This window comes from Ostreococcus tauri (assembly GCF_000214015.3).
Source record: "Ostreococcus tauri WGS project CAID00000000 data, contig chromosome 06, whole genome shotgun sequence".
In the NCBI taxonomy this organism is placed as follows: domain Eukaryota; kingdom Viridiplantae; phylum Chlorophyta; class Mamiellophyceae; order Mamiellales; family Bathycoccaceae; genus Ostreococcus; species Ostreococcus tauri.
This window is the reverse complement of record NC_014431.2, coordinates 677,096-696,656: the sequence shown is the minus strand read 5'-3', so window position 1 is coordinate 696,656 and position 19,561 is coordinate 677,096. Positions and strand designations below refer to the sequence as shown.

The window sequence follows — 19,561 nt, the reverse complement described above, 5'->3', positions numbered from 1 at the left end:
CGCGCGCGCGCTCGCTCGCATCGCCTCGCGCGCGCCGTGTGCGGCGGCGGCGTCGCGCGCGGCGTCGACGTCGACGCGATGAAAACGCGTGGGCGTCGCGCGCGGTCGACGCGTGACCGATCGAAAGGGACGTCACCGGTCACGGGTGTGCGATCGAAAGGGACGTCACCGGTCACGGGTGACCGGTCGAAAGGTGCGGCACCGCGGTCGACGGGTGACCGGTCGAAAGGTGGACGTCACCGGTCACGGGTGTGCGATCGAAAGGGACGTCACCGGTCACGGACGACCGGTCGAAAGGTGCGGCACCGGTGACGCGGACGACCGTTCGCGCGATCGCCGGCGAGGACGCCGACGCGCGGACGCCGAGGACGCCGACGCGCGCCGCGAGCGCGGACGCGGACGATCGCGACGATCGCGACGGGGGCGCGCGCGCGCGCTCGGTCGAGGACGCGCGCGGGTGATCGCACGAGGGACGAGAAAAGAGCGACGATGGGGCGGTTGGGAACGCGATGCGATCGGTGCCCGTCGCGCGCGCGCGGGCGGGTCTCGAGCGCGCTCGCGATCGCGGTGACGGTGCTGTGCGCGGTATCGCTCGCGTCGGTGAGCGACGCGGGGTGGACGACGCCGAGGGCGAGGGCGACGGACGCGGGGACGGAGCGGAGCGCGGCGCCCGGGCGGGCGGCGAGGACGACGGCCAAGGCGCTGCCGAGCGGACCGTGTCCGCTCGCGCCGTTGGCGATATGTGAAAAGTTGAATTACGTCGTGATCGAGGAGGAGTTGCGGGCGAAGGACGCGGCGGAGTCGTGCGCGAGGATGCCGACGGGGAGGCGGTTGGCGTGCGGTTTCGCGCGCGGGGCGTTGGCGACGCTCAGTCGAGCGACGAATTTTGGACGCGTGGCGTTCGCGAGAGAGGCTCGCGTGGTGCCTCTGTTTGGTGGTGCGCGACGGGCGTCGCGCCAGGCGTCGTACGATCACGCCCTGGCGTCGCTGTGTGATCTTCGGCAGAACAAACTGTGCGGCGCCGTCGTGGAGCAGCGCATTGAGTTCGCCGGGAAACGCGCCGAGCAAGCGACGGAATGCAGCGCGGCGGATGCGCTCGGCGATCAGTGGGAGACGTCCAAGTCGATGTGTGCGCGCAAAGCGGCAGAGATTCGCGCGCAGAAGAAGCAGATGGACGACGAGGTGCGCGAACTGGAGCTGGAATACGAGAAGAAATTCGGCGGTCCCGCGTCAAAGGAGACGAATTTGAAAAATTTCAAAAAGTTTACCAAGTCGTCCAAGGGCAAAGTGCCATCGTCAGTCAATTGTCGCTCGGTGAAGTATGGCGACAAGCCGGAGAATGACGACTTGATCGTCGTGTCTCTGAAGGACGTTCGCGACAGGCTCGTGCAAACGCGCGCGTCGGGCGGCTACTGCAACAAGGAGGCCATCGACAGCATCGTGAACAGCAAGTCGGCGTCGTCTCGAAGCAAGGCGATGAAAAACCTGGTTCTCCCGGGAGAGTACTTCGAGCACTGCGACGGCGTGCTCAAGCATCTCGATTTCATGATCGATCTCCTCAACCTGCAGCGCAAGGCAAAGGTCGAGTCCACGGGCAAGCAATATCAGCCGTGGTGCGATGAGGTCGACGGAGGCGACTCATTCGCCTCGGATGGAACAAGCGCGGATGCAAAAGAGTTTGTCGCGCGTCGCAAAGAAATGTCCAACAGCGCCAAGGAGATTACGAGCAAGCGCGTCAAGTTTGAGCGCGAGCAACTGAAGATGATGGAGGAACTTCGCGAGGAGTGCACGACGCGCTTGAACGCGGTTCATAAGCTTCACTCGCACGCACTCACGAAGTGCCAAAAGCACGACTCGCGTCTCCGCGTGCTTCGCGAGGACATCAACACTACCGAGACAAACGTTGAGCGCATCGTTCCCGCGCTGGATCAAGTCATCACCGCCATCGCCATCGTTGGCGCCACGCCCGAATCTGCGGCGTCGTTGGCGTCCGCGATGGCGCTCGCTGAGCTCGCTGAAATAAGTCCGACTAAAGATCAGTTTGATCTCAAGCGTATGCTCGGCGCCGAACCTTTGGCGACGTTGCGAAAGGTGTGCACGCAGAGCGCGATTTTAGGCGCCGGCGGAGGCAAACAAGACGCGACAAAATCGTGTCCAGACTTTCAGTCTCCGGGTCCGATTTCATGCGCACAATCGTGCGCGGCGATGGAAGAGGCCTCGATTGGGCGCGCGGGGCGGAGAGACAAGCCGTTCTCGCTCGGCATAATCGCTGGCATTGCAATCGGGTACATCCTGTTTGCGAAATTACGGCTTGGCGGTTCATTAGAGAGCGAGGCGCAAAAGTCAAAGACGGAGTAATTTGATGATCTCATGCTTGTCCATTTCATTACACTCAACAACTCGAAGCCTATCGACGCTCCTCGCGCGGTGCGGCCCACTCGACACGAAGAATGAGGTTATCGTAACCGTAACCGTCGAGCTTATCGATCGCGCGCTGTCCGTCTTCGCGGTTAACCATGTTAACAAACGCGAACCCACGCGCCTCCCCGGTGTCGCGGTTGATAGCGACGTAAATTCTCGTAACTGGCCCGAACGGTCGGAACAGTTCTTGCAAGTCTTGCTCGCGCGTATCCTCCGACAAGTTGGAGACGCGAATGGAGTTTTCGTCCCGCCGACGGTCCATCGACGCCCCCGTGCCCGTGGCGCCCGCGCGCATGCTCGGCGGCACGTATCCCCCGGGCTTTCTCGCCCCAAACGCCCCGTCTTCATCGGGCGGCTTGCTCCCATCGTTCGCTAAATCCTTATACGGACACTTCGAAGTCCAGTGATCGCCCTTCTTCCCGCACGTGCGGCACACCAACAGCGACGTCTGCGCGCTCGCCATCGCCGCCAACGGATCGCTCGCCTTCTCCAGCTCACTCTTCGGCTGCACCCGCGTCTTCTCCAAGAATATCTCTTCCAGCGACACCGCCGTCATGCTCTCATCTCCGGGTTTGTACCGCTTGGCGTCTCCAAATTTTTCCCAGGTTTTCCTCTCGAGCATCCCTGGCGTCACCTTTTTCACCACCTCGTGCTCCTTGTACCGCTTCACCGTCTTCGTCCGCACCCCGGCGTCGTTGATCTGATACGTGATGGACGTCATCACGCCCTCCTCGTCCGGTCCGAGCTTTTCATTCGCCGGTAAATCCGAGGCGTCGCTCGAGCCGCCGTTCGCGGCTGCGATCTTCGTCGATCGCAGCGTCTCGGTCGTTTTACTCAGCGCCTCGTCGTCGGCGTCGCGCCTGGCGTCGACCGCGCGTTCGGTGTCGGCGTCGATCGCGTCCCATCGCGGTTTGATCGCCATCGAGCGCGCGCGCGAGGGGAGGCGGCGGGAAGTGAAGAAGCGCGCGCGAGAGAGGAGGGTTTTGCGAACGCGAGGGACGCGAGACGACGGACGGCGTGTGGACTACAATACGCCGCGGTGGCCGCGGTTTGGACTAGTGATGGTCGTGATATCTAGGCGTAGTAGAACAAATCGGCCTTCTTCTTGGCCTGGACCTGGATGATGCCCTCGTTGAAGTCCTCGTGCTGGATTTCGGTGCCGTCGCGGCGCAGCGCGAGCATGCCGGCTTCGACGCACACGGCTTTGAGCTGGGCGCCGTTAAAGTCCTCGGTTCCCCGAGCGAGCTCTTCAAAGTTCACCTCGGGGTTGACGTTCATCTTACGAGAGTGAATCTTCATGATTTGCGCGCGAGCGTCCTCGTTGGGATGAGGGAACTCAATCTTACGGTCGAGACGACCGGAGCGCATGAGCGCCGGATCGAGAATATCCGCCCGGTTCGTCGCCGCGATGATCTTAATCCTATCGTCGCTCGAAAAACCGTCGAGCTGGTTCAGGAGCTCCAACATCGTACGCTGGACCTCGCGATCGCCGTTGGTGTCCGAATCAAATCTCTTGGTACCGATGGCGTCGATCTCGTCGATGAAGATGATGGCGGGCGCCTTTTCTTTGGCCAACGCGAACGCGTCCCGCACCAACTTAGCGCCATCACCGATGAACATCTGCACCAACAACGGCCCAGCGAGCTTCAAATACGCCGCGTTCGTCTGCGCCGCGCACGCCCGCGCGATGAGCGTCTTCCCGGTCCCCGGCGGACCGTAAAGAAGCACGCCCTTTGGCGGTCGAATCCCAAGTTTGGCAAATTTCTCCGCGTGCGTCATCGGCAGCACGATCGCCTCCCGCATCTCCCGAATCTGTTTCTCGAGCCCACCGATATCGGTGTAATCATCCGTCGGCTTTTCATCCACCTCCATCGCCTTTACCCTCGAGTCGTACTCCGCCGGCAGGGTGTCGAGGATCAAATACGAATCCTTATTCACCCCCACCAGATCGCCCGGTTTCAGCGTCTCCGCGTCCACCAACCCCACGACGGGCAAGAAAATCGTCTGTCTCGTCGTCGTCTTCAACACGCACGCCTTCCCGCTCCGCTGCGCGTCCACGTCCGCCGTGGCCTGATCCTCCAACTCCTCCTCCTCCGGCGCCAGGTCCAGGAGCTCCACGACGTTCCCCACCAGGTACGGCAGCTGTTTATTCAGCTTGATCTTCTCCTTGTTATCCCGCACGCGCTCTCGCTCGCTCTGGCACTCCAGGTTTAACCTGTTGCTCTCGTCCCTGAGCACGCGAAGCTCGTGTTCGAGCATGCGCGAGCGCGCGAGCACGTCGTCCAGGCTCGCGCGCTCGAGCTCGGCGAGCGCGCGGGCGTGATCGTCATCGAACGCGTCGTCGAGATCCATCGCGATCGACGCGCGCGCGGGCGAACGCGAACGCGGCGATCTCACGCGCGCGATCGTCGGTCAACACGCGGCATGTCCATATTGAAGCACATATACACCCATGTGCGGACCCCAACCCTGGTGCACGCGACCGTTCGCGCGACATCGACGCGACATCGCGCCTCGTCGGGGCCGCGCGCGCGGCCCACGAACGTCCTCGGCCCGGCGCGCGGTTCGGGGATATTTTCTCCGATGTCCGCGCTCGGTTTGCGCTCGAACGCGATCCCGGTGAGCTCGGACGCGTCGATCGCGATCGACTTCTGGGCACCGAGCGCGTCGCGAAACATTCGCGCGTACTTTCTCACGCACGCCCACGCCGATCACGTCGTCGGGTTGGGGGCGCGACGGTGGTCCCCGGAGACGTTGGGGGCGCGGATTTACTGCGATGAGATCACGCGGGAGATTTTGGTGAGCAAGTGGCCGACGCTGGGGAGACACGTCAAGGCGTTGGAGCGCAATCGAGGACACGGCGTGCGGTTGACGCGAGAGACGACGATCGAGGTGACGCTGATCGACGCTGGACACTGTCCGGGAAGCGTGGTGGTTTGTGTGGAGGGGCCGAACGGGCGGTTGGTGCACACGGGGGATTTTAGGAGGGAGGATTGGATCGCGCGCGAAGCGTTGCCGAGAGCGATGACCAGGGCGCCGGTTGATTATTTGTTCTTGGATAACACGTACTGTCATCCGAAGCACGCGTTTCCGGGAAGGGCTGAGGCGACGGAGGATATCGTGCGGTTCTGTGTGTCGAATCCGGGACGGGCCATCGTACTCGGCATCGATTCGCTCGGGAAGGAGGATTTAGTCATCGCGGTGAGCGAAGCCATCGGCGCTCCGGTGGAGATTCCGGACGAGCGCTTCTTACCATCGTCCTACACTCGGTTTTTGACGGGGCATCGCGCGTGCGAGCGAGAAAACTTCATCCGCCGGTCGATGAACGAGTCGCTAGATGTGACGCGACGGACCCACGTGCGGTGCGTACCGAAGCAGCACGTGCGTCCGTCGACCTTGCGCGCGCTCGTCAAGGGATTGAGGCACGACGACGCGCCGCCTCTGGCCATTCTTCCGACCGGTTGGAGCGCTATCGAGCGGCAGCGCGGCGAGGGCGCCGGTGTGAGCGGTCCGAGTGAACACGATCCGATCGATTCGGTCGTTGAGTTCGACGACGAAGCCGGGCGTATCGTCGCCGTGCCGTATTCTCTGCACGCGCCGTACGACGAACTTGAAGCCTTCGTGCGGGCGCTCAGACCGGCGTGCGTCTTCGGAAATACGCGCGTGGATGCGGACGCGGAGGCGCCGCGCGACCCAGCGGTTTGGTTCGAGTCGTTGTGCAGTCAAAAAGACACGCAACTCAAACTCGCGGCGTATCAGGAAGACCTCGAGCGCGCCATGCACCTGGACGAACCGATCGGCGACGTCGTCATCGAGGACGCCGTCCTAAAGTCTCGCGTGAACATCGACGACGTCACGGTGATCGCACCGCATGTACCAGAGAAGCCGGCCGTGCGATTAGTCGCCGCGGAGTGCGGGATGTACTTCGAGCCGCCCAGAAAAATGACGTGGCGCGACCGAGAAGCCGCCCGAGCGGCGGAATTTTTCGCCTCGGCGCAGAGGGTGCTCGGAATCATCACCCCGACGATGAAGACGTCGAAACGAAAGCTCGTCGCGGCGAACGACGAGAACGCGGTAAACGACTGGAAAACTATGAAGAAACGAGGCTTTGTTCCGCCGTTTATGCAGCAGAATTGAAATGTAACATCACACACGCGAAACCGCGTTTTCTAGAACATTCTGAGACGCGACTAATCAGTGCTCACTTTCTCCCGTCAAGACGTCCCTCTTGCACACCGGACAGAGCCTACTTCGCTCTAACCACCGATCGATGCACTCGGGGTGGTAGACGTGCTTACACCCGAGTCTCTTCACGTTCTCGCCGTTCTCGACTTGCGTGAGACACACCGCGCACGTCGCGTTTTCAGCCTCCTCGGCAGCGCGTTCGTACGGCTCCACCGAGACCACCGCGCGTTGATCTTCGTTTAAACCCGATCCACCGCCGAACCCTTCCCAGTTCACCCCTTGCATCGCGTTCAACATGTCGATGATGCTCGGCACGCGCACGACGTCCGCCGTCCCGCCCGTCCCTCGACCCCACGGCGTCCCCCCGAAGACGTCTTCGAACCGCGCGCGCGCCGCGTCCATCGCCCCCGCGATCTCATCACCGCGCTCGCCGAACACATCCGTCTCGAACCGCACCGAGCGTCCGTGACCGATCGGGAACTCGAACGTCGTCGTCGCCCGAACGCCCGCGCCGTCGCCCCGTCCCGCGCCACCCATCCCACCCATCGCCGCGCGCACGAACCCATCGACGAGGGACATCGCGCCCGTGCGCCCGCGTCGCGGCGTCGCCCCATCGCGCCCGTCGTCCACGGCGAACGGCGTCGAATCGACGCGCGCGCGCGCGAGTTCTTCCGCCTGTAATCGTCTCGCCAGCGCCTCGTCGCTCGCCGCGCGCGCCGCGTTCGCCCGCGCGCGCGCGCGTCCGAGGCCCATCGCCCGCGCGGCGTCGTCCTCTTCGAGCTGTAACCGACGCGCGAGCGCTTCGTCGGCGTCGGGATCGCTCGCCATGTGTTCGCGTCGAATTCTTCCGTCCATCGTGACAGCGCGTCGCGTCGCGTCGTCGACGCCGCGCGACGACGACGACGACGACGACGACGACGACGACGACGACGACGACGACGACGATGGCGCTCGCGCGGTGGACGCGCGCGCCGGGGAGCGCGATGGGAGGGATGCACAGTCAGCGCGCGCGACGCGCCCGCGGACGCGCGCGCGCGACGCCGACGCCTCGGTGCGTCGACCGCGCGCGCGCGCGCTTTGATCGCGTGCGCACGCGCGCGCGCGCGCGAGGGCGGGTCGGCGGCGACGTCGCGGCGCGGTCGCGGTCGACGCGCGAGAGCGAGGCGGAGAGCTCGTTCTTCGTCGACGAGGCGCGGGCGGCGACGATGGGCGAGCGCGCGAAAAGGGCGTGCGAGACGCTCACGCATCAGTTTCCGGTGTTCGTCGCGTTGGGGGCGGTGGTCGGGTTCGCGATGCCGGGGGCGGTGAGTTGGTTTCGAGGCGACGCGGTGACGCGCGCGCTGGCGCTGACGATGCTCGGGATGGGGATCACGCTCGACGTGAAGGACTTTGAGAACGTGCTGAAACAGCCGTGGAAGATCGGTATGGGGGTGGCGTTGCAGTACACGGTGATGCCGACGCTGGCGTTCGTGGTTGGAAAGGTGCTGTTGAGCAATTCTTCGCTCGCCGCCGGGCTCGTGCTCGTCGGGTGCTGCCCGGGCGGGACGGCGTCTAACGTCGTGACGTACATCGCGCGGGCGAGCGTTCCGCTGAGCGTGACTTTGACCACGGTGAGCACGTTCATGGCGGCGGTGATGACGCCGACGCTGACGAAGCACCTCGCGGGGAAGATGATACCCGTCGACGTCGCGGGATTGTTCACGAGCACGCTGCAAGTCGTCCTTCTTCCCGTCCTTGCCGGAGTGATGCTCAAACGTTTCGCGCCCAAGGTGAGTGATGCGATCTCGCCGTACGCCCCGCTCGCGGCCGTGCTCACGGTGGCGCTCATTTGCTCGTCCATCATCGGCCGCACGTCGACGCAAATTCTCGCGGCGGGTCCGTCGCTCATCGTCGCCGTCATCTGCCTCCACACCATGGGATTCTTTTCGGGGTACGTCCTCTCGCGCGGCGCGGGTTTCTCCGAGAAGACGTCACGCACGATGAGCATCGAAGTTGGCATGCAGAACTCAGCCTTGGGGGTCGTCCTGGCCTCGGCGCATTTCGCCGACCCGCTCGTCGCCGTGCCGTGCGCCATCTCCGCCACGGTGCACTCCGTGATCGGTAGCATGTTAGCAGCCTTCTGGAGATACATGGACGACACCAAAGTGGAACGCGAAAGTCGTTCGAAGGAGGCGTGGCGCAACGATCCGAATTACACCGCATATAACGACACGTTCAAGGCGGTGACGGGGTTGACGAACATTTCAAGTTGACTTTGCGATGTGAGGCCTCTTCGCGCGTGTGCGCGACGATTTCTGCAACTTTGACTCGCACACAAGACTACGCTACATCTGTTGTTATATCTACTTACACGCTAACGCGAGCTCAGTCGTCTTTACGCAGCCACTCGTTGTTGAACTTGTCTTTGATCTTGCGCTTACGCTCCTTGAGCTTTTCGATTTGTTTCCTCGTCAGCTTGACGGATTTGCGGTTCTTCATTTCGTACAGCGCGGCTTCGAACGAGTTCGTGTCGACGTAATTATCTAACCCTATATCGGCGTAAACCGACGTTGGTTTCGCGATCGTCGAAGCGTCCGTGATCTTGTGAAGGAACTTGTTGTACACCGCGGTGGTCCCGTAAGAGGACTCGAGTTCGGCGGCTCGTTTCTCCAAAACCTTTCGAGCCACCTCCGCGGGATCGGCGCCGCGCATGATGGCTTGCTCCGGAGGTAATCCCTCGAGAACTGCGCGCGCCCAATCGTTTGGTGCCTCATCAGACGTCCCCGGCTCCGTCTCGGGCGCGAGCGCTTCGGCCCGACCCGTTCGAAGCGCGTACTGCGCGTGCGCCGCCGTCGCCCGTGGCGGTAAAACGATCCCCAACGCCGCGCACTGCGCTGCGATCGGCGTATCTCCTAAAACTTCCGCGAGCGTCGTCTCCGCCGACTCGTCTCCGTGTTCGAACAATCGAAGATCCATGGGAAGCATCGAGCGCCACGTCATCAACTGCGCCGCGGTGAACGGCCCTTGCCAATTCTTGTAATCATCCTCGTAGTACCAAGACTTCAACCCAGGAAGCTTCACCGCCGCGACGTCCACGGACGTGTGCTTCTTCAGCGCATCCAGGGCGTCGCCCGTGACCTCGGCGTCGGTCCTCGCCTCGGCGTACGCGCGCTCTCGCGTCTCTTCCTCTCGCGTCTTCTTCTCCGCCTCATCCTTCGCCACCTTCTCCGCCGCGACTTCGTCGAGGATTATCTTCACCCCAATCGGACGATCCCAACTCGTTTCCTGCGTCTCCGAGTGAAAGTAATAAAACGCATCGCTCTCGGCGTCGTACGACTGCACCCACGTCCCCGCCGCCGCCGTCTCCTCCGACGCCGCCGCCGCCGCGTCGCCGTCCTCATCCACCCCCTCCGTCTCCGGCACGATCACCGCCGACACCTCCCATTCCTCTTCCCCCCTATCGCCCGTGAGTTTCCGTTCGATCGTCCCTCGCACGCTCTCCCGCGCGCTCGACTCGAGCAACAACCGCGCGTACTCCTCGCCGCTCGTCGGGAAATTAATCTCCACCCTCGACCCCTCGTCCCGCGCGCGTCCACCCGCATCGAGCCACGTCGACGCCCGTCGCGCCCGCGACGCCGCGCGCGCGAGCGCGATCGTCGTCGCCGTCTCTCGCGTCGCGTCGTCGTCGTCATCATCATCATCGCTCGGTGCGACATCGTGCACGTCGCGCCCACGCGCGTCCACCCGCGCGCGCTTCATCGCGCGACCGCGCTCGCGCCCGTCGCGCGCACCGCGCACCGCGTCCATCCGCGCGCGCGTCGACGCCGACGCGTCGTCGAGGAATCGCGCGCGGATCGATCGTCATCCATCACTGTGTGACCCTCGCGTTGGTGAAAACCTCCGCACACGTCGACCGCGAAGACGCGCCCGGGCGTCGACGCACGCACGCGCGCGCGCGGGGGACGGCGCGAGACCTCGCGCGCGCGCACGCGTCGACGGGCGACCGCGAAGGCGCAGATTCGCGTCGACGACGAGAGAGGGTTTCGCATCGCGTCGACGGGCGATCGAACGACGTGGGTGACGCGCGATGGTGTACAGGACGGGCGATGACGGACTCTCCGTGCAAGATCTGGATGAGCTCGACGTCGGGACGCTCACCCCGCTCTCGCCCGAGGTGATCAGTCGACAGGCGACGATTAACATTGGGACCATCGGGCACGTGGCGCACGGAAAGTCCACCGTGGTGAAGGCGATCAGCGGCGTGCAGACGGTGCGGTTTAAGAATGAGCTCGAACGGAATATTACGATCAAATTGGGATACGCGAACGCGAAGATTTACGCGTGCGAGGATGAGAAGTGCCCGAGACCGGATTGTTATCGCGCGTACTCGTCGACGAAGGAGGACGCGCCGGCGTGCGAGGTTCCGGGGTTCGAGGATAAAAAGATGAAGTTGATTCGACACGTGAGTTTTGTGGATTGTCCGGGACACGATATTTTGATGGCGACGATGTTGAACGGTGCGGCGGTGATGGATGGGGCGCTGTTGCTGATCGCCGGGAACGAGACGTGTCCGCAGCCGCAAACGAGCGAGCACTTGGCCGCCGTGGAGATTATGCGCCTGAAGCACATCATCATCTTACAGAACAAGATTGACTTGGTGCAGGAGAACGCGGCGGCGAACCAATACGATACCATTTGCAAGTTCATCCAAGGGACGATCGCGGACGGTGCGCCCGTGATCCCGATCTCGGCGCAGTTGAAGTACAACATCGACGTCGTGTGCGAGTACATCGTGAAGAAAATTCCGGTTCCCGAGCGCGACTTCTTGTCGCCGCCGAACATGATCGTCATTCGTTCGTTCGACGTCAACAAGCCGGGTGCAGAGGTTGATGAAATTCAGGGCGGCGTCGCCGGCGGCTCGATCCTTCAGGGCGTGCTCAAGGTTGGGCAAGACATCGAGGTTCGCCCGGGAATCGTCACCAAGGACGCCGACGGCAAAGTCAAGTGCAAGCCCATCATGACGCGCATCGTGTCCCTGTTTGCGGAACAAAACTTGCTTCAATACGCCGTTCCTGGCGGTCTCATCGGTGTCGGTACGACGTGCGACCCGACGCTCACGCGCGCCGATCGTTTGGTCGGCCAAGTGCTCGGTCAAGTCGGCGCCTTGCCCGAGGTTTTCACCGAGCTCGAGGTGAACTTTTTCCTTCTCCGTCGTCTCCTCGGCGTGCGCACGCAAGGCAGCGAGCGTCAGAGCAAGGTGAGTAAGCTCGCCAAGAGCGAAGTTTTGATGTTGAACATCGGTTCCATGTGCACCGGCGCCCGCGTCGTCGCCGTCAAGGCGGACATGGCGAAGCTCCAGCTCACCTCGCCGGTGTGCACCAAGGTTGGCGAGAAGGTCGCCCTGAGCCGCCGGGTCGAGAAGCACTGGCGTCTCATCGGATGGGGCTCCATCCAGGCCGGCACTCAGCTCGAAGAATAGATCGCCGCACCAGTTGACGTCCGATGGAATAGTTTTAACGACACACACGCCACAAAAAATCCCGACGCGTCGCGCTCGAACCAAGCTCGACGCCTCCGCGCGCCCGCCGACGCCGCACATCGCGTCGACGCGCGCCACCACTCGTACCGCTCCCACGCGCTCGGACGCACACGACGTCTGTCGATGTCCTCTCCGTGGGCGAAGATCGTTCGAGACGATCCCGAACCGCGAGCGGTCGATCAAGACGAGGCACGACGAGCCGCCGCCGCCGCCCGAACGCTCGATGAAATCATCCGCTCGCCGACGCACCGTAAAGCGATCGTGGACGCGAACGCGATATTCAAGGGCGCGATCGGGAGCTTCATCGACCCGGAGACGACGCTGGTGACGATCGCGGAGGTGCAGGAGGAGATACGGGACGAACGCGCGCGGCGCGTGGCGGGGGCGATGGCGTTGACGACGCGCGAGCCGACGGAGGAGGCGATCGAGGCGGTGAAGACGTTCGCGGCGAAGACTGGGGATTTACAAGCGCTCTCGAGGGTTGATTTGAAGTTGATCGCGTTGGCGTACGACGTGGAGCGGATGTGTCACGGGGTGGAGCACCTGCGGACGGAGCCGGCGCCGCCGAGGACGACTGGGAAAAAGGCGAGCGCGAACGAAAAGCGACCGGGATGGGATTTCGTCCCGAACGCGGACGATTGGGCCGAGTTAGACGAGATGAATGACGCACATGAGCAGGCAGAGCGGGAAATGCGTGCGAAGATGGCGAGCGTGGCGTTGAGCGAGGAAGCGGAGAAGAAGACGGAGACGGCGGCGGATCGAGAGCGACGGGAGGACGAGGAGCGGCGTGCGAGGGAGCGAGCGGAGACCGCGGCCGAGACCGCCGCTGGGCAATCTCACATAGAAAAAGATGATGGTGATGACGACGGGTGGGAGCGAGCGGTGTGTCGAACGACGCGGGTGCGTCGACAAAAGCGAGAGGAGAGGGCGCGGTGGGAAGCCGAGCAAGCGGCGGCTGAGGCTGAGGTATCGCGAGAGCAGAACGAAGACGACGACGGTAGCGCGCGCGCCGAGGAGCTGGAGGATGTCAGTAAGCGTGCCGTCGACTTCTTCACCTCGCGCGGTGAGCTCGAGGAGGGTGCGGAGGAGGAGGTCGACGACGAAGACGAGGACTACGACGAAGTCGAGCTCGAATCGTGCGTCTCCTCCATCACGGCGGATTTCGCAATGCAAAACGTCATCCTGCAGATGGGACTCAAGCTCATCGCCCCCGATGGCATGCGTATCGAGCAACTTCGACGATGGGTCCTGCGCTGTCACGCGTGCAACGAAATCTCCCGCGACCTCTCGCGCATCTTCTGCCCAAAGTGCGGGAACCAAACCATGCAAAAGGTTGAGCACACCGTCACTCGAGACGGCGTCGAACAATTCGGCGTGCGTAAAAAATTCGTCTTGCGCGGAAGCAAGTACTCCCTACCCTTACCCAAGGGCGGTCGCCGCGAGAAGAAGATCATCCTCCGCGAGGATCAGCTCATGAGCGTGCGCCTGACAAAGAAACAAATCGGTGAGGACGTCTTCGCCGCCGAGTACAACGAGGAATCCTACGCCGACGACAAGCGATTCGCCAGCCAAAAGACCGCGTTCGAGGTCGCGGGCGACGTTCGTCGAAATCCCAACGAGCGTCGCCACGTCGCCACGAACAGACGCCGGAAGTAGCGTCGCGTCCGCGCGGCGTCCGTCGCTCGCCTTTTTAAATGACACCACGCCAGCTGTCACCACCATTCGCACTCGTCGCCTCGCCCCGAGCGCGCGCCGCCCCGAGAGCGCGCGCCCGCGACGCGCTCGCGATGCTTTCGTCCGTTCCAGAGCGCTCACGCGCGATCAAACCCATCGATCGCGCCGTGGTCCATCGCATCACCAGTGGACAAGTCGTCGTCGATCTTCGCTCGGTGTGCAAGGAATTGATCGAAAACGCCCTCGACGCCACCGCGCGATCGATCGAAGTGCGGTTTAAAGATCACGGCGTGGACGTCGTCGAGGTCTCGGACGACGGCCGAGGGGTGCGGCGGGGAGACGTGGGGATGCTGACGACGAAATACGCGACGAGTAAGCTGGAGAGGTTTGAGGATTTGGAGGCGCTGCGAACGTTTGGATTTCGAGGCGAGGCGCTGAGCTCGTTGTGTGGAGTATCGGGAGAGTTTGAGGTCACGACGAGGACGGAGGAAGATGTGGCGGGGTTGAAGATCGCGTACGACGGCGAGGGGAGGGTGATGAGCGAGAGCACGACGGCGAGGTCGGTGGGGACGACGGTTCGCGTCGGACGATTGTTCGAGCCGCTGCCGGTGCGGAGGAAGGAACTGATTCGAAACGCGAAGAGGGAGTACGGGAAAGCGTTGGCGATCGTGCAGGCGTACGCGTTGGTCTCGAAGTCCGTGAGGATACTGTGCACGCACCAGAGCGGGAAATATGGGAGGACGAACGTCTTGCACACGCGCGGAGAGGACGCGAGCGTGCGGGAAAACATCGTCACGGTTTTTGGGTCGAAGATGATCGCATCCATGCGAGAGATCGAGCTGGAGCTCGAGGTAGGCACTGGTGTGCGCGTGAGTGGGTTCATATCCGAGCCGCGCTCGGGATGCGGACGCGCAGGGACGGATCGACAATTTTATTACGTCAACGGTCGGCCCGTCGATTTACCACGCGCCGCGCGAGTGGTTAACGAGACGTATCGCTCGTTCAATCCGAATCAAGCGCCCATGGTGGTGCTAGATTTTCAGCTCGCCACGAACGCGTACGACGTCAACGTGACGCCGGACAAGCGTAAGATTATGTTACACGACGAGGAGGCGATACTGGCGCAAATGCGGGACAAGCTCCTAGAGGCGTTTTCGCCAACTAGATACACGTATGCTGTGACACAGGAGGCGCCAGCGAGCGCAGAAAAGGCCTCGCCTTTAGAACTTAGTGAACAAAACGGCGCTGAGGACGATGAAGACGCCGAGGACGAAACTTGGACGCCGGCAAAGGGTGACGACGAGGAGACGTTTGCGGCCGTTTTGCGCACGGCGAGCGGTCAAGCGGAGGGCTCGCGCGGTTCGAAGAGAGATTCTTCGGCACGAAGCATCGACGCGCAGAGGAATTTACAAACTTTCGGATTTACTCGAGACGTCACGAGCGTGGCGATCGGTGGTGGGTGGAAAATAGCGACGACCACGCAAGTCTCTGACGAAGCGATGGAGACTGAGGCACCCGCGAAGGCGGAAACGACGACCGTCTCGCCATCGATGGACGAGATAGAAGAGGACGATGAAGACGCAAAACGTCCACGATTAGAAGACACTCAGAAGGACGAGGACGAGCGCCCGAGCTTCGCGCACGTCGACGTTGAGTTTGAAGACGTCGGCGCCACGGTTGAGGAATTGAGAAGACCAGATGCGACAGAGGAAATTTTGGACGATGGATCGATTCCATTTTCCATGGAAGACATGCTTGCGCGCCGGCGCAACTCTCACAAACGCGCCACGGCGAAACAGTCGGCCGTTAAGGCGTTTGATTCCGCACACGTGTCCGCCGCAGATGACGACACGGCGGAATCAACGGAGCGAGCCACCGCCGCGGCGAGAGAGCTCGAGCGCGTCTTCGACAAGGCAGATTTCGCAAAGATGCGCATTGTCGGACAGTTCAACCTTGGATTCATTCTCGCCACTCTCGGCGATGATCTGTTCATCATCGATCAGCACGCGAGCGATGAGATATACAACTTTGAGCGTTTGCAGCGCACGACGACGCTCTCCAAGCAGCCGCTCATCCATCCCGTTCCGCTCGATCTCACCGCAAGTGAGGAGCAGACGGTGCTTCAGAACATGCCGGTGTTCTTGAAGAACGGTTTCGGGTTCTGCGACGTCGCGGAATCCGTCCCGGGTGCGGACATGAACAACTCCTCCGTGGACCCGAGTGCACGATGCGGCTCCTTGCGTCTCTCAGCAGTGCCCGTGCTCAAGAACGTCGTCTTCGACAAAACAGACGTCCACGAGCTCGTGTCTATGCTCGATAGAGGTCAGCACTCTTTACCAGCGAACTCGCAGCTCTCGATCGGGCTCACGAGACACGATCAACGTGGGGATTCGTCTTCCGACGTCCGCGTGCTCCGTCCCGCGAAAACCCGCGCAGCGCTCGCGATGAAAGCCTGTCGCGGGTCCATCATGATCGGCGACGCCTTGGATGCGCGATCGATGCGAAGGGTTTTGAATAACCTCACCACGCTCGACGCGCCTTGGAACTGTCCGCACGGTCGTCCCACCATGCGTCACCTCTTTGCGCTCCGTCGAGCGTTCTGAGCACTTTTGACACAAAAGTCACATCCACGAGTAAAGACTCAACATGTGAGGGACTCTAAACACCCGCGTGTGGAAGTGCGCCGCCGCCGTCGTGGCGCCGCCATTAATTCCTCCGTCACAACACCGCGCGTCGTTCGTAAACATGGCCGAGAAGAAGGAGAAGAAGGAGAAGAAGGAGAAGAAGGAGAAGAAGGAGAAGAAGGAGAAGCGCGAGCGATCGTCGGACGAAGAAACCGCGGATGAGGTTGAGGACAAGCGCCCAAAGGTTGAAGACGCCGAAGAAGAGGAAGAGGACGGATTCAAGGTGCACAAGAAGTCCGATGCCGATCTCTCGGGCAAAGCCACGATCTCGACCGGGAACTACGAAGATATCACGCTGAACTGCCGCGATTGCAACGGTGAGTTCGTGTTCACCGTCGGTGAACAAGAGTTTTACTCGTCGAAGGGTTGGACCAACCAACCGACGCGATGCGAGCCGTGTAAGAAGGCGAAGAAGGAACGCTTTGGTGAGGACGTGCCGAAGTGCTACGCGTTCGAGCGCGGTGAATGCAATCGTGGGGACTCTTGTAGGTTCTCTCACGGACCGGGAAGCGCGGCCGGTCGCGGTGGCGGCGGCGGCGGCGGCGGCGGCGGCGGCGGCGTGTGCTACGCGTTCCAAAACGGCAACTGCTCGTACGGCGATTCGTGCCGATTCTCTCACGACCCGAACGCACCACCGTCGCGACCGGGCTCCAGAGGTCCGCCCGGGAAGTGCTACGCCTGGGCCGAGGGTAACTGCACGCGAGGCGATTCGTGCCGTTTCTCTCACGAGTGATCGGCGCGAGACGCGTGAATTTTCCCAATCGACGACGCGATTCGTGGTTTCGATCGCACGTCACACCGATAAACCCCCGTCATAATCTCATTCGATTTTAGCGTTCTCTTGATTGTAGCACTACATGACCGAAGTGATGAAACGAAGAACCGTAACGCGTCCCGCTCGCGCCTCACGTCGCACTTCACTGTTCGACGCCGCGTCGTGTCGCGTCGCGTCGACACGTCGCGGGTGACCGCGCGGCGATGTTCGCGGACGATGATGATGACGACATCGACCCGCTCACGCGCGCGGCGCAACTAAGAGCAGAAGCGCGAGAGACGCGCGAGGCGTTGGAGCGGTTGGCGAGAAGCGCGAAGGACGCCGAGGAACGAAAGCGACGCGTCGACGCTCGAGCGCGCGTGGCGGAAAAGATGATGGCGTTGAAGGCTATAGATGACGTTACACAAAACTGATCGCTTAAACGCTCGTTCACTTCTTCGTGGGTGACGACGGGACGTCGAGGACGACGAGACTGCCCTCTCCGGCTAACTCCTCCATGTCGATACTGCGTTCTATTTTGCCGCTAGCGAATAAGACGTCCGCCTCGACGTGGGTATCGAGGTCTCGAACCTTGATTACTTTGCCAGCCATCCAAACGCTCTGGCGCTCCCAGTGGACGCAGATATATCGTCCAATGAGGGAGCTGAACTCCATGTTTGAGTCAACAGTTTTTCCGGCGTACGGCTCAGGCGCGCCGTGCTCGCATCCAGGAAACATGTGCGTCCACGTCATATCGTCGGCGCTCGCGGTGACGATATCTGACGCCTTGCGTTTTCGAGGGGTTGACCGAGGCGCCGGCGAGTCTCCGGCGGCTCGATTGGAGCCGCTCATAGATTTTCCCGCTTCCTGCGCGCTCACCTCAATTCCCGCAGCCTTGAGCTGTTGCATGCGCGCGTACTCTCCTTTCACCTGATCCAACGTCGGACCGTCGGGGTGTCCGTATCGCGCGCTCTTCCATCCGTCGTCTGCCTTCTTCGTGGGATTCGTGATTCGCTTGGCGAAAATCGCCCAAGCGCTCGGACTCGTAAACGTCTTCCCTCTGAACGAAATCAGCCCATTTTCGTCCAAATCCGCGCACCACGTGTTATCCTGATACACGATGTACAACTTCTCTTTCCCTGGCACCAACAGACCGCTCGCCAACAGATCCTCGATCGAGCACGCCACCTTCCCGAGACCCGCGCGTCCGCGCTCGCCCAGCTGCACCAACGGCTCGCCCGACGACCGATTTTTCCGCGTTTGCTTCCCTACCGACCCCCCATCGCCGTCTCCATCCCTCCGCGTCGTTCCAACCTTTGGATTCGGGTTCCCACTCGCGCGTTCCCTCGCGAACTGCCTCGCCAGATGTCTCGCCCGCCACGTCGTTTTGCTTCGTTCCAACCACGCCGGGGCGTCGTTCCTCCACAACTCCCGCATCGTCTCCGCCTCCTCCTCGCGATCGAGTCTCGTTTGCATCACTTGCCAGTCTCGTAAGATGTCTCCCCCCGAGCCGTTCGTCGTCGCCTCGCGCGTGGCGTCGCGCGCGTCCGACGCGTCATCATTCGTCTCGGTGCGCGTCTCGTGCGTCTCCTCGGCGGCGAATTCGTACCCGATCGAGGCGATCTTCCCCGTCGTCGCGCTCACGGCGACAAAGGGAAGGGCGCCGGTGACGATGGGCATCGCGCGCGGTCGATGGTACGAGGACGACGCGTCGGTGAGTGAAGGCGGGCGCGCGGGACGCGCGGCGGCGCGCGAGGTCTAAAAATTGACGACGCGATCGTTACACGACTACGCGCGCGCGTTTTCCTCGTCGATGGCGCTTTGTAAGCGTTCGATGAGGGCAGCCTTGAGGCCGGCGACGCTCAGTCCGCGGGCGCTCAGGAGTTGTTTCAGGACGACGACGGTGAGCTTTGAGAGGTCGCCGTTCACGGACGCTACCGGATCGTCTCCCGCGCCCACGGATCGGGGCGCGGCGCGCTCGACGGAGACCGATCGCCGAGAGGGTCGTCTCCGCACCGGCGCGTCTTCGATCGCTTTGTCCTCGCGCTCGACGGAGACGGACCTTCTCGAGCTTCGTCTCGGCGCCGGCGCGTCCGTCGCCGCCGGCGCGTCCGGAATGACGCACGCAATCTCCACCACGCGCGATGGAGCGGGCTCGTCCACGTTCCTCGCCGGTTCCTCGCGTGTCCGTGGTTCGGGCGCCTTCGACGCCTTCGACGCCCTAGCGGCGGCTTGAATGGCCTCTATGTCGTCGTCCTCGTCGTCCGACGGCTCCTCTCGTCTCGCCGTCGACGGCGTTTTCGCCCGCACCACCGCCGCTCTCGG

The 19,561-nt window shown here is 62.5% G+C and overlaps 14 protein-coding genes across 14 annotated transcripts; 8 read left to right on the top strand and 6 right to left on the bottom strand.

The window, feature by feature from the left end:
- Positions 1-489: 489 nt before the first annotated feature.
- On the top strand, positions 490-2,358 carry OT_ostta06g04080 (unnamed product; the record flags this gene model as incomplete). Its single annotated transcript, XM_003079998.1, has 1 exon — positions 490-2,358. The coding sequence occupies one exon, from the start codon at positions 490-492 to the stop codon at positions 2,356-2,358; it is 1,869 nt and encodes a 622-aa protein (XP_003080046.1).
- A 49-nt stretch (positions 2,359-2,407) lies between these two features.
- OT_ostta06g04070 (Eukaryotic translation initiation factor 3 subunit G) lies at positions 2,408-3,343 on the bottom strand (the record flags this gene model as incomplete). Its single annotated transcript, XM_003079997.1, has 1 exon — positions 2,408-3,343. The coding sequence occupies one exon, from the start codon at positions 3,341-3,343 to the stop codon at positions 2,408-2,410; it is 936 nt and encodes a 311-aa protein (XP_003080045.1).
- Positions 3,344-3,495: 152 nt separating this feature from the next.
- Positions 3,496-4,773, bottom strand: OT_ostta06g04060 (26S proteasome subunit P45; the record flags this gene model as incomplete). Its single annotated transcript, XM_022984103.1, has 1 exon — positions 3,496-4,773. The coding sequence occupies one exon, from the start codon at positions 4,771-4,773 to the stop codon at positions 3,496-3,498; it is 1,278 nt and encodes a 425-aa protein (XP_022839297.1).
- A 231-nt stretch (positions 4,774-5,004) lies between these two features.
- On the top strand, positions 5,005-6,558 carry OT_ostta06g04050 (Beta-lactamase-like; the record flags this gene model as incomplete). The annotated part of the gene is made up of 1 exon (XM_003079995.1): positions 5,005-6,558. The coding sequence occupies one exon, from the start codon at positions 5,005-5,007 to the stop codon at positions 6,556-6,558; it is 1,554 nt and encodes a 517-aa protein (XP_003080043.1).
- Positions 6,559-6,615: 57 nt separating this feature from the next.
- Positions 6,616-7,461, bottom strand: OT_ostta06g04040 (Zinc finger, RING/FYVE/PHD-type; the record flags this gene model as incomplete). The annotated part of the gene is made up of 1 exon (XM_003079994.2): positions 6,616-7,461. The coding sequence occupies one exon, from the start codon at positions 7,459-7,461 to the stop codon at positions 6,616-6,618; it is 846 nt and encodes a 281-aa protein (XP_003080042.2).
- An 89-nt stretch (positions 7,462-7,550) lies between these two features.
- Positions 7,551-8,858, top strand: OT_ostta06g04030 (Bile acid:sodium symporter; the record flags this gene model as incomplete). Its single annotated transcript, XM_022984102.1, has 1 exon — positions 7,551-8,858. One exon carries the CDS (start codon positions 7,551-7,553, stop codon positions 8,856-8,858), a length of 1,308 nt encoding a protein of 435 aa, XP_022839296.1.
- A 112-nt stretch (positions 8,859-8,970) lies between these two features.
- On the bottom strand, positions 8,971-10,344 carry OT_ostta06g04020 (GYF; the record flags this gene model as incomplete). Its single annotated transcript, XM_003079992.1, has 1 exon — positions 8,971-10,344. The coding sequence occupies one exon, from the start codon at positions 10,342-10,344 to the stop codon at positions 8,971-8,973; it is 1,374 nt and encodes a 457-aa protein (XP_003080040.1).
- Positions 10,345-10,672: 328 nt separating this feature from the next.
- Positions 10,673-12,064, top strand: OT_ostta06g04010 (Translation elongation/initiation factor/Ribosomal, beta-barrel; the record flags this gene model as incomplete). Its single annotated transcript, XM_003079991.1, has 1 exon — positions 10,673-12,064. The coding sequence occupies one exon, from the start codon at positions 10,673-10,675 to the stop codon at positions 12,062-12,064; it is 1,392 nt and encodes a 463-aa protein (XP_003080039.1).
- A 183-nt stretch (positions 12,065-12,247) lies between these two features.
- OT_ostta06g04000 (Nin one binding (NOB1) Zn-ribbon-like) lies at positions 12,248-13,780 on the top strand (the record flags this gene model as incomplete). The annotated part of the gene is made up of 1 exon (XM_022984101.1): positions 12,248-13,780. One exon carries the CDS (start codon positions 12,248-12,250, stop codon positions 13,778-13,780), a length of 1,533 nt encoding a protein of 510 aa, XP_022839295.1.
- Positions 13,781-13,911: 131 nt separating this feature from the next.
- OT_ostta06g03990 (DNA mismatch repair protein Pms1/Mlh2) lies at positions 13,912-16,401 on the top strand (the record flags this gene model as incomplete). Its single annotated transcript, XM_022984100.1, has 1 exon — positions 13,912-16,401. One exon carries the CDS (start codon positions 13,912-13,914, stop codon positions 16,399-16,401), a length of 2,490 nt encoding a protein of 829 aa, XP_022839294.1.
- Positions 16,402-16,543: 142 nt separating this feature from the next.
- OT_ostta06g03980 (Putative E3 ubiquitin-protein ligase,makorin-related) lies at positions 16,544-17,215 on the top strand (the record flags this gene model as incomplete). The annotated part of the gene is made up of 1 exon (XM_022984099.1): positions 16,544-17,215. The coding sequence occupies one exon, from the start codon at positions 16,544-16,546 to the stop codon at positions 17,213-17,215; it is 672 nt and encodes a 223-aa protein (XP_022839293.1).
- Positions 17,216-17,460: 245 nt separating this feature from the next.
- OT_ostta06g03970 (unnamed product) lies at positions 17,461-17,670 on the top strand (the record flags this gene model as incomplete). The annotated part of the gene is made up of 1 exon (XM_022984098.1): positions 17,461-17,670. The coding sequence occupies one exon, from the start codon at positions 17,461-17,463 to the stop codon at positions 17,668-17,670; it is 210 nt and encodes a 69-aa protein (XP_022839292.1).
- A 16-nt stretch (positions 17,671-17,686) lies between these two features.
- OT_ostta06g03960 (unnamed product) lies at positions 17,687-18,916 on the bottom strand (the record flags this gene model as incomplete). The annotated part of the gene is made up of 1 exon (XM_022984097.1): positions 17,687-18,916. One exon carries the CDS (start codon positions 18,914-18,916, stop codon positions 17,687-17,689), a length of 1,230 nt encoding a protein of 409 aa, XP_022839291.1.
- A 108-nt stretch (positions 18,917-19,024) lies between these two features.
- Positions 19,025-19,561, bottom strand: OT_ostta06g03950 (SAP domain; the record flags this gene model as incomplete). The annotated part of the gene is made up of 1 exon (XM_003079987.2): positions 19,025-19,561. A coding segment is annotated over one exon (537 nt), but the record flags the coding sequence as incomplete, so codon positions are not given.